Source organism: Pundamilia nyererei, unplaced genomic scaffold (genome assembly GCF_000239375.1).
Source record: "Pundamilia nyererei isolate P.nyererei 1_Seehausen unplaced genomic scaffold, PunNye1.0 scaffold00642, whole genome shotgun sequence".
Lineage (NCBI taxonomy): Eukaryota > Metazoa > Chordata > Actinopteri > Cichliformes > Cichlidae > Pundamilia > Pundamilia nyererei.
Window position 1 is genome coordinate 3,130 of NW_005188043.1, and position 11,676 is coordinate 14,805.

Sequence of the window (11,676 nt, forward strand, 5' to 3'; positions counted from 1 at the left end):
GCCTCCACGAAACGCCTGTCAAGTGGGACCAACAGTGACCTCTGACCTGCAGACCTGAGTGCTCGGGAACAAGCACGAGGTATCCACAGGTCAGTGACACACATTGTCCTGAGTCTGATGGCTCAGTGTTTATAATTTCCTTTGTTTGGGTTAAATTCTTGTTATATATATTCACCTAGCTGATTATTACAGCTATAATAACTGCAAAGTGTCTGTATTACATTTACAATAATGTCTGAATAAGTTAAATAATAAAAAATGAATCCACAGATGCACAATTCATTATTTAAGCACAGAATTCTTCGTTTTAATGACTCTTGTGGTCCTGCAGATTAAACCCGTGAATGGCATTGTGTCTCAGGACTCTCTGGGTCACTGACATCAGTCTCAGGCACCTGTGATCATTAGTTTGCCAGCTGAGCCCAATTAAAGGATAAACTACTAATAAGGATGTTCCACATTATTAAGCAGGCCACCATTTTCAAGCAACATGGGAAAGAAAATTATCTCTCTGCTGCTGAAAAGCATGAAATAATTCAATGCTTTGGACAAGGAATGAAAACCTTTGATATTTCACGAGAATTTCAACGTGATCACCATAGTGTTAAGAGATTTGTGGCTGAGTCAGAGCACACGTGGGTTCGTGCAGATAAAAGCACAATGATGAAGGTTTCTGCCAGAGAGCAGCTGCTAAAAGGCCATCACAAAGCAGCAAACACATGTTTGAAGCTGCTGCTGCCTCTGGAGCCTGCGAGCATCAAGCTGTAGGATCCTCCAGAGACTTGCAGCTGTGCATAAACCTTCTATCCGGCCACCCCTAACCAATGCTCACAGCAAAAACGGCTGCAGTGGGCCCAGAACCACATGAAGACTAGTTTTCAAACTGTCTTGGTCACTGATGAGTGCAGCGCAACCCTGGATGGTCCAGATGGATGCAGTGGTGGATGGTTGGTGCACGGCCACCATGTCCCAACAAGGCTGCGACAGGGAGGTGGTGGAGTCATGTTTTGGGTCGGAATCACGGGGAGAGAGCTGGTTGGCCCCTTTAGGGTCCCTGAAGGTGTGAAAATGACCTCTGCAAGGTATGTGGAGTTTCTGACCGACCACATTCTTCCATGGTAGAAAGAGAAGAACTGTGCCTTCTGCAACACAACCATCTTCATGCAAGACAATGCACCGTCTCATGCTACAAGGAACACCTCTGCATCATTGGCTGCTATCGGCTTAAAAGGAGGGGAACTCATGGTGTGGCCCCCATCCTCCCCTGACCTCAATCCCAGTGAGAACCTTTGGAGCATCCTCAAGCAAAAGAATATGAGGCTGGGAGGCAGTCACATCCAAACAGCAGCTCCGGGAGGCTATTCTGACATCCTGCAAAGACATTCAAGCAGAAACTTTCCAAAAACAAGTTCCATGGATGCAAGAATTGTGAAACTGCTATCAAATAAGGGTTTCTATGTTAATGTGTAACTTGACCTGTTAAGATGCTTTTGATGAAATAGCGTTTGTTTCAGTGAAATTGATCTCCTAATGCTGCAAATTCAACAAATTATCATTTTTAAGCTTGCTGTTCTTGAAAAACATACCGTTTTCATCGGGAGGTTTGTTCAGTAACATTCGAATTAGACTCTATATGGTTGATGATTCGAAAATTATGCCGACTGCCATTTGAATCGACTATTTAAGAAAAACAGAGAAAAATATAATTTGCATAATCAATTGGAAAGCGGTGTAATTGTGGAATTCCACAGTTTTCAGTGCTAGGACCAATTCTGTTTCCATTATACGTGCTACTAAAGACAGCAGCAACAACAACAACAGACGCCACCCCACGATCCTGAGAAGTCTACTTGCACTCATGACTTGTACTCGAGTCTTTACGATCAGCTGTATCCGTGTAAATACGGTCAAGACCAAGGGTCAGACCACAGCCCTGAGCGGCACACTAGTTCATGATGCGTTTGTGGACTGTAGGTTATTTGGATAGTAATGAGATGTGCATGCAACTGGTGTGTTCCTGCGTTGTGTCTGACAAAGAAATGTAAAAGAAAGAAAGACCTCCAAGTAAATAACTTGCTCCCTCCAGCCCCTACGACCAAATACAAACAGTGGGGAAGAGGGTTAGCTCAACCCCATCACAACTTCCAAGCTAGCCAGAATTATATATTCATGCTAGGGGTACACTGTATTTATAGGGTTGCACCAAGGAAGAAGAAGAACAATGAGGAGGGGCTCTGATAAGGAATATAACTACAGGCTTGGAGGTCCTAACAGTCAGGTATGAAGAACACATTTTGTGTAATTATAACAATGTGTAATTTATGACACAGCAATCTGTCTGTAATATTTAATGAAATGTTCCGAAGATGCTAATAATTAGTCAATTTTGTATTAAACTAGTCTTTAATTATGTTGTAAAAACTTTGAATCTCATGAAGATTTTCGCATCAGTGTGCTTTATAATGTGCTAATAATGAAAATGACGCAGGGCCCTGAACACATCAGAGCCTGCAGTGACCACAGGACACTGAGCATAAGGAAGTGTGCAGCTGATAAATGAGGGTCCACGTCCTTCATGCAGACTGACAACAAGAACAGTGTTCATGAAGACAACAGAGGCAGCTTCAACAGCGTCTCTAATCACAGCCTCTGAGGCCACAAAGTGAAGCAGACAGGTGCATCCAGGTGTAACCACCGCTAAAGTTCACATTTATCAGTGTTTACCTTTGTGTTTGTTCATGATTAGTGCAGCCGCCCTGATAACTGAGCGTGCTCTCATCATGTTAATGCTGTGGTGCTTCAGACCAGTCATATAACACAGCGGCACAGGGAGACTCCTCTGTGTTTGTCTGACAGAAGAACATCAGCTTCATCCATCACAGACTCGAGGCTGGACCGCCTGACTTTAACAGGAATCTGTAGCCTCAGTGCTCCACACCAGCAGGTGGCGCCAACGCACCGGTATCACGCCCTTTCACCTCCGACAGCGAAGAAGAAGTGGTGGAGTAAAAGAAGAAGAAGGGAGCGCAGAGCTGGAGTTAGCAGGTGAGGAGTGTCCCGGTTCTGTACTCTCACTTGACGGTTCCGGTCGTGTTTCCGGTTTGGTCCGGTACCCAGCAGCGCTCGGTTCCGGTTCTGGTTAGCTGCAGCTAGCTGCTCGTTAGCTCTCCGTGCTAACAGCTGCGTTAGCCTGTGTGCTGCTAGCTGTTAGCACCAGGCTGTCGTAAATAAGCTTCCATTATCGGACAGACGCCTGTCAGTCACACCTGAGCGTGGCGTGACTCCAGCCCGGTCACTGCACAGGTGAGAGCACCTGATAGGCTGATGACGGCTGGCAGGGTCAGTGTGAGAGGCTCTGTTTGTTCTGGTCCAGATCAGGAGGTGGGTTCGTGTTGGTTCCTCAAGGTGCTTCTGATGTTGGGGTAGATCAGTGTGTCAGCCTCTATAATCCAGATGTTTGTCACATGTGGAGTCCAGCTGTAGAAGTGTGTGTCAGCGGGGAGCTGGTTCTGATTGGTCCAGGTGTTCTCCTCACAGTCACGTTAAGTGTGGAGGAGGCCTCGTGTTCATGTTGACTCCACCACAGCCTCCACCACAGCCTGAGGGCCCTGCAGGAACCTCTGATGCAGAGACGTGTGCACCTTTAACCCTGTGAGGAGCGTTCAGTGTCAGAACCCTGCGATGGTTCCTCGGAGGATCACGCTCAGTAGCTCAGGTGAAGGATCCAGAACACCTGCTGCTCCTCCTCCATGTTTAGAGTAGGAAGCTGAATATAGATGTTTCCACACTGTGGAGCATCAGATGTTTGAAACACGCTTTCTTGTACTTTAGACAGAAAATGTCGAGCATCGATGTCGTCCTCACTATAAGCTGTGACCCCGCCATAAAGGAAATGCCTATACTGATGTGGTGTGCAGGTGTGGCTGCCTCCATTATGAAGACGAGAGCACTTTCAAACACACAGAGTTACAGAGAGTCCCTGAACTACGTGTTCCTGCTGAGGGACTGCAGGTGGAGCTCACAGCTAAAGCTGCTTCTTTGTTTTATCATCAGGGTGTCATCGAGGTCTGTTGCCATGGAGGACCATGCTGATGTTGCCATGGAGAACAAGACAGAGGTCCCAGCCTCCGACGCCCCGTCCTCTCCTGACAAAGAGCCGGCAAAGCCCGCTGCACGTCAGCCACACCGCCGCACCTTAGGGAGGAGGGGCCAGAGAGCAAAAAGGCGGGGTCATATAGAGAAAAAGCGGGGTCAGAAATCGAAGAGGCGGGGCCAGGAGGACAAGAAGGAGGGCGTGACAGTGAAGAGGACGTGGAGCGGCGGGAAGCGCCGTTGGGACAAGAAGCATTACTGCGTGTTCTGCCGACGGCCACAGGTGAAGATCGCACGCCACCTGCTGAGGAAGCATGCCGACGAACAGGAAGTACTGGCTGCCAGCACCCTGCCGACAGGCTCCAAAGAACGCCACCTGCTGCTGGAGCACCTGCGCTGCCGAGGCAACTATCTACACAACATCGAGGTCAGTTTGTGCGTCTTACCGGTGTGTCAGCTACCAGTCAGTTTACCTGTTTCTTTCAGGTGCCTTTAGTTGTTACCTGTGCAACTAAATTAATGTACATTTGTCATGGCCATGGACTCCTGCCGTATCGAGGAGGAGAGATTCCAGAGTCTATGATGTCAGTTAATTAGGAACTGCTTTTTTTCAGCTAAGAAATATCTCCAAACTGCAAACATTGTTTTCTAAATGTGAGATAGACATGATTCTTCATGCTTCTGTCTTCTCTCTTAGATCACTGTGAGTCTTTGTCTTTGAGCAAAAAGAATCGTGACCGTCTCCAGCCAAGACACGTAAAAGAGCATTACGTTAGGGCTTCACATCAATTCTAGCTTGAATAACACGATATCGATTCGTTAAAATCCTGAATCGATTTTGGCCGAAACACATATTTGATCTGTTCTGACGGATCAGAACCAGTGAGATGTCGGCTTTCTCACGAACACGGCATCAGGTGAGAAAGCCGACAGCCCACTGATTGTGATGCGCTGACGGGTGTGCGCTTTGTGTTTACGTCTTTATGTTGTTCGATTCTCAAGATGCAGTTTTGTCTCTCAAACCAAAGTTGACTTAAACCATCAAGAAAAGAAGATCCAAACTACGCTTCACATTTGGCTTCACATAAACATCGTCATGAATTCCCTCTTTGGGGACTTGGGCTGTTTTGCTGCCACCACGATAAAATCCCACTTCATGCACAGCTCTCTCTCTGTGTACTTGAAGAACAGTTTCCCATCTAAAAATCTGTTTTCTGCTTTATTCACTTGCTTATTACACAAAAGACTCATTTCTGCTGTTCAGTACTGAAGAAATGTAAACTTCTTAAAATTCCAAACCCCCCTGTCTGTGTCTGTAATCGTCTGTAACTTTGCTCTGCTGCACGTCAGCAGCATCAGGTAATGTTCACATGTTGATTCGTGACTTTCTTTCATTTTTGATCTACTGCAGAATATTTTTAACTGCTATAAAATCTCAGGCCAAGAAAGTCACCTTCATGTTCTTCTGTTTCATCCTCAGGTACTTTGACACAAAGACATCTGCTGTGATAAAGTCTCACATATATTTTATAGATATAAAAATGGTTATGTACTGATAAACAATCAGAAGTATAATTTTTCTGACTGTCTGAGCCAAAAAATCGAATCGTGGATCGAATCGATTCGGGACCTTGTGAATCAGAATCAAACTGATTCTAGAAATCAGTGATGACACCCAGCCCTACAGTACACCAGTGTCACACTCATTACACTGGCTACATCTTAGAATTCATTTTAAAATCTGCCCTTTACAGCTCTGAATCGTGTCCTGTCCATATTACTGATCTTTTAGAGCCTCACACTCCCTCGCGCAGCCTCAACCTGTTGGTATGTTTAAACCTGAGAGGACAGATCTGAGCGGCGTCCCCCAGGTTGTGCAGTTCTCTGGATTCCCTGGATTGTATTTATTCTTTTAAACATCATCTTAAGACTAATTTGTTTAGACTAGCTGAGTATTTGATTGTGCTGTTTTATGTTTATCTGTTTTATATTATTCTGAAGCACTATGTGGTTTTTGTCCTGTGAAGAGTGCTATAAATCAATAAAGTAAACCAGGTGGTGGACAGCAGAGGGGGAGGGGCCCATCAGGCTGAAGGGTCAGGGTTTGTTAGTCCGTGGTACCTCAGAGGCAGCCGACAGGTACAGGCCAAATGAGACGTGGCTCAGGCTGAAGGTAAACCTCAGGTGTGGGAGCAGTTTGGAGAGGTTTGGACAAAGCGTGATTCAGGAGGAGAAAGCAGTGCTCCACCTGCACTGTGTGCAGTTTAGGTGGAGTGCTGCTGACTTCAGCTGAGGACATAATCAGACAGTGGAAGGAAACTGTAACAGTATGTCATTCAGCACGAATAACTGTCTGACTGCATCATTTTCTCATCAGAAAAATGTACTCAAAGTGTAAAAGCAGCATTTCTGCCCCTCTGCTTCCTTACACCGCTGCATATTTGTTTCAGTCTGAGACACTCACTGCAGTCGTGACAAGGACCAAATCCACCTGAAAAGTAAAAGGATTTGGCTCTTTTCACAATGTCAGAGTTTTAAGGCTCAAACAATAGATTTCGAGACTGTTCACGTTGCTCTTTTTTAAAATTATTATTATTTTGCTAGCTATCAAAGGCGCAGGATAAATGATTGCAATGCAATAAAGCAACACTACTACAGCAGCAGTAATGCGAGTTACCTCCCTCAAGTGGAAGCTTTAAACGTTACAGCCCGATACAGGGGCGGATCTACAGGGGCGGATCTACAGGGGCGGATCTACAGGGGCGGCGGCAGCGAGCGAGAGACAGGTTTTGAGATGTGGAAGATTTGTGATGCTTAGTGTGGAGTGTATAGTTAGCGTGTTGTGCAGTTGTTGTTGTGTGTCAGTGAGGGCACTAATGAATGTCACAAAGGCAGATTGCAGTGTAAAGACTGTCTCCACTGTCCACCTGCTGCGGTCGGGCCTGCAGGTTTTTCCCTGTGGTGGCTCCTCTGTCTGCTGGTGGACAGACACATTTTCTTTACTGACACAAATAATTATTGGGGCATCTTATTGTTAACTGGTTTTAGTTATAGTATTTTTCAGTAGTATTTTTAAGTGATTGTACAAAAAACAGCCAGCCACATGCAGTGGGTGCATTTTTAGATAAATAGTTGTATATAACTTTGTTGTTTAAAATATAAGTTTTCAAAATGTGCAAGTTGTATTTGCAAGTTATGAAAATAATTTTATGGTTTTTACAGTTAAAAAGAAACTGCTACTAGGATTTTATGTTTTTGTGTGATTTCAGTGAGACTGAGCTGAAGAGAATGATACCAAACAAGGCAAAAAACATTTGAAGGTGAAACACAAGCTTTCTCTGAAAGGTGCCTCTCCTCTCCCTTGGAGATGGGGCCTCCTGGTGAGGTGTTCTGGGCATGTCCCATCAGAAGACCCAGGACACAGTGGGGAGATTATGGGTGGGAATGTCTTGGTGGTTCCCAGGGCCAACTGGAGGAAGTAGCCAGGGAGAGGGAGGTCTGGGCTTGCCCCCAAGACTCGGCCCCAGATAAGCAGAACAAAATGAATCAATGGATGTATTTATAGCAGGAAATCACATAAACAGTTGCCTCAAGCTTTATAGTTTAACTTAAAGATGCTACAATAACACCTGTGTTTACCTGTCTGTTACGGGTGAGGTTTTCTGTTCCTTACAGGTACATTTACTCCGCCTCCCTGTGTGTCCTCAGGTGATCCGGCAGGGCACTGGTGAGATTGTGCCATGGCGTCAGCCCTCTGAGGATGTGGATGCGAGGAACTACCTGCCATGCCCATTGTGTCTTGGATTTTTCCTTCGTGCTGACCTGTGGAAGCATCAGGTGTCGTGTCGCAAGAAGCTCGCCATCAACCCATCCAAAGCCGAGGCGAACGCTGACCCCGCCAACGACGCCACCTCTGGTTCCACAAGTAAGTTGCCCTGTGATGTCACCAGAGAGGACATACCTGAGGATTCCCTTGGTGAGACTGCAGAGACCGGGACCAAACAGCTTATGACCTCTGACCCAAGTGTCGATCAGAACACGACCTCTGACCCCGCTGTGAACCGAGCCAGGAAACGGACCAGAGTGCAGGCAGCAGCGTCGCGGCTCCTGCCGATCTCCAGTGGAGCGTCTGAGAGCTGCAGTGAAATCCTGCATCGCATGAACCAAGATAATGTGTCTTACGAGGTCAGCTCACCTGTCTGTCTGTGCACCTAACACTATCTACACTCTCTGACCTTTCTCTGTGGTAACTGGCTCCTCTCTGCCTCCAGGTGAAGTCTGATTGGCTGATCTGTAAGTATGGCAACAAGCTGATGGGGAACCAGGATAGTGGTCAGAGGAGGTACGACTACGTAAGCCAGAAGCTCCGGGAACTTGGCAGGTTGCTCCTGGCTGCTAAATCCCTTGACTCCGGCGTCCAGAGCCTGCAGGACCTGCTGGCCCCAGGTCGCCTCAGCCTGGCGCTGTCCGCGGCCAGGAAGGCAGCGGGAAACAGGTGGAGCCGCCCTCCACTGGCGGTGAAAACAACACTAAAGACAGTCTGTGAGATTGCTATCGGAGAGAGCCTGCAGGACGGAGACTGGGAGGCTGCCGCCAAGACCACCGACTTCTACCACATGCTGGGCCGGGAGTGGGACAACCTGGGCCTGCAGAACCCAGATCCAGGTGAGACCACAGTCCAGCCCCTCCTGCTTAGTTTAGCATCTTCAGTAACGTCCAGTAATGTTTGGGTTAGGAAGAACCAGGATGTGACTGTAGTTTTGGATTTTCAGCTAGAGAAGTTTGAATCCCAAAGTTTGTGTTACTGACCCAGTTTTTCTCCTTTTCCAGCTGCTACAGATGGAGGAACTAAACCAAAGAAACGACCTGTCCAGATAAGACTGGACAACGACCTCAGACAAGAAGGTGAGTCCACACCTCGCCGCAGGTTTGGATCAGTTCCCGAACTTCTAACTTTATAGAACCAGTTGCTGGAGCTGTTTGACTATCTGTGCCCACCTTTGTTCACAGTTCTGTCAAAGAGCTCTAACAAACCAGTGACCTCTGCGATTCCACCTGAAGCCAGAATGCAAACATCTGTCTCAGGTGAGTCCACCTGGATTCATGTTACTACTTTGACTTTAGCAGATTAGTCTTATCGTGCAGCAATTCTGTTGGTTTTTCAGTCCCTGTGGCTCCCAGGAAGGTCCGACGGCGGCCGTGGTCCTCTGCAGAGAAGGAGGCCATCTGGAGGCAATTAGGAGTCCATGTTCTGGTCCAGTCCGTACCAGGTAAGGAGGTCTGTCAGCGCTGTCTGGACTTAGAACCAGTCCTCAGGGGGCGGCACTGGAAGGACATCAAGAACCAGGTTCACAACCAAATCCAGAGCCAAAAGAAGCAGCAGTTCCACGCTCAGATGGAACTCGAGAAGAACCAGGATCACCAAGACCAGCTCCAGAAAAAGCCAGAGCAGCAGCAGTACCAGCCTCCAGTCGATGAACAGGTAAAAGACCACCGTCTGAACCAGAAGAAACCACCATACCAGTCCCAGATGGACCAACATGATCCGGATATTTCTCGGAATCAGAAGAGATCACAATACCACATCAGCATACACCACCAGGCCCAGGATAGCATCCAGAATCAGAAGAAACAACAGGAGCACGCCCAGCTGGATCACCAGGACTATCTACACAACCACAAGAAGCAGCTGTGTACCCCTAGAGTGGACCACCAGGACCACAGCCAGGTCCATAAGAAGCAGCTGTATCAGATGGACCAGCAGGCCCAGCCCCTGCAGACCCTGGACCAGGAAACGTCTCTTCTAACCATCACAACCTACAGACCTGATGGGTCAAATCGAGCTCCTGGACATTTGCTGCTTGAGCGGGAGCACAACATTACAACCTACCCAGTTCTGCACAGACCACCGGGACCTCACATGGACCAGCTGCTGCCCAGAATAGACTGGGCCGAGGATGCTCCAGCCCCGAACTATCCTATCAGCAGGCCACTGGGCAGGACCCTGCTACAGGATGTGCCCCCAGGAGGACCACCCTCTGACCCACAGTCAGGACATGTACACTTCTGACCGGTCCAGGTCTAGAGGACTTAATGATAGGTTGATAGGTTGGCCCTTCTCAAAGGGTGCATATCAGATTTGGTAGTAAAAAAAACCTGCTTTTATGATAACACATGTAAACCTTTCTTAGAAGGTCCTTGGATTTCCTGTGTGAAATTAGTATTTGCCTCCTACAGGACTATATACCCTATACTATATACCCCCCCTCCCCCGTATGTTCTGGCAGTTCCAATGGGTCTGGTTCTGATATGTCAGTCTGGTCAGGAGATGAACCTGGATCCTGGTTGAGGTGCTGTTAGATAGGTGAAACAGTTCAGCTGTGATGTACCCGAGTTATACCGACTACGTGCCAGTGCCTGATCTTATTATAAAAGGCGGGTACCAAAAACCAAAACCAGCACCTTAGTGGTCCAGTGTTGGAGCCTTTGATGTTACCTGTTCTGGGAGGAGCTCCTGCTGAAAGACCACAGATGGTAGCGTCAGTCGTCAGATACTGTCTTCCATAATCAGAATTTGCCCCAAATGTATCTTCATAGGAAGATTCATATGAACCAGCCCACAGCTCTACGTCTTAAACCTGTAGAACGGTGGGCTGGTTCTCTGAAGACGCTGAGGCAGAACCAGCTCTGTGTGAAAGAGCTAATGAAGGGATCAAGGCCCTTTGCCCTCATTTAACCATAAAGGTGTTTAAAGTTCTCTGTATGTTTAGTGTATGGTTCTCCTCACACTCCTCTGTGTGATGAGCACTGGGGCACAACCCCTGACAGAGAGGCCAAACAGGTGGTTCTAAACGGTTCCTGCAGGTCCCTGGGAGTCCTGGTCTGTGGTGGTCCTGTGATGGTACCACTGCATCCTAAAAATAGCAAGTTGTCATGTCACAGGCTTATTCCAGAAAGGATGACATTCATTTTGACCTCAGTATTCTACACACAGTACTCCAAATCAAAATTCTTAAATGTTTATTAAAACATTTAAGAGAAAAATATAACACATGCACAGGTATTCTCAGCCTTTGTTAAAATATGTTGTTCAAGCACTTTTTGTCCGCAGTTACAGAAGATCAGTGTTGGGCAGGGTTTTAATAGTTTTGCACGCACACATCAATGAAAACTCAACACACCTTTGCTATAAAGTCATTTAATTTTAGCTTTGTGAACACTCATTACAGTTGTAGTTATTTTCCTTTTTATTTTTATTTCCGCTAACGAAAATGTTTTTTCACTTCTAGTTTTCGTTAACGATAATGACCTTGGTGTTGGGAAGGTTACTTTTTAAAACGTATTCCATTACAGATTACAGATTACATGCCCCAAAATGTATTTTGTAACATATTCCATTACGTAGCTCAATGACAGTAACGTATTCGGAATACTTTAGATTACTTAATATATTATCATGCTTTTTACAACTATGTGAATGTACTATTGCTGTGTGATTTATTACTATTACTGAAGATCCACGGCTATTTACAGATGAGAAGTAAAAAAGAGCCACTAGGTGCTAAAAAATAAAGCTTAGACTCA

At 46.6% G+C, this 11,676-nt stretch overlaps 1 protein-coding gene across 1 annotated transcript; it reads left to right on the top strand.

The window, feature by feature from the left end:
* The first annotated feature begins 2,946 nt into the window (after window positions 1–2,946).
* LOC102195683 (uncharacterized) lies at window positions 2,947–11,353 on the top strand. Its single transcript, XM_013907955.1, has 7 exons — window positions 2,947–3,045; window positions 4,054–4,519; window positions 7,801–8,277; window positions 8,364–8,757; window positions 8,923–8,997; window positions 9,103–9,177; window positions 9,258–11,353. Exons 2-7 carry the CDS (start codon window positions 4,076–4,078, stop codon window positions 10,160–10,162), a joined length of 2,370 nt encoding a protein of 789 aa, XP_013763409.1. The 5' UTR covers window positions 2,947–3,045; window positions 4,054–4,075; the 3' UTR covers window positions 10,163–11,353.
* The last annotated feature ends 323 nt before the right edge of the window (window positions 11,354–11,676 follow it).

Coding starts and splice junctions, on each gene's coding strand:
- LOC102195683 (XM_013907955.1), top strand. CDS start 4,076: ATGGAGGACCATGCTGATGTTGCCATGGAGAACAAGACAGAGGTCCCA. Junction 8,278..8,363: donor AAGATAATGTGTCTTACGAG/GTCAGCTCACCT, acceptor CTCTGCCTCCAG/GTGAAGTCTGATTGGCTGAT. Junction 8,998..9,102: donor CAACGACCTCAGACAAGAAG/GTGAGTCCACAC, acceptor CTTTGTTCACAG/TTCTGTCAAAGAGCTCTAAC.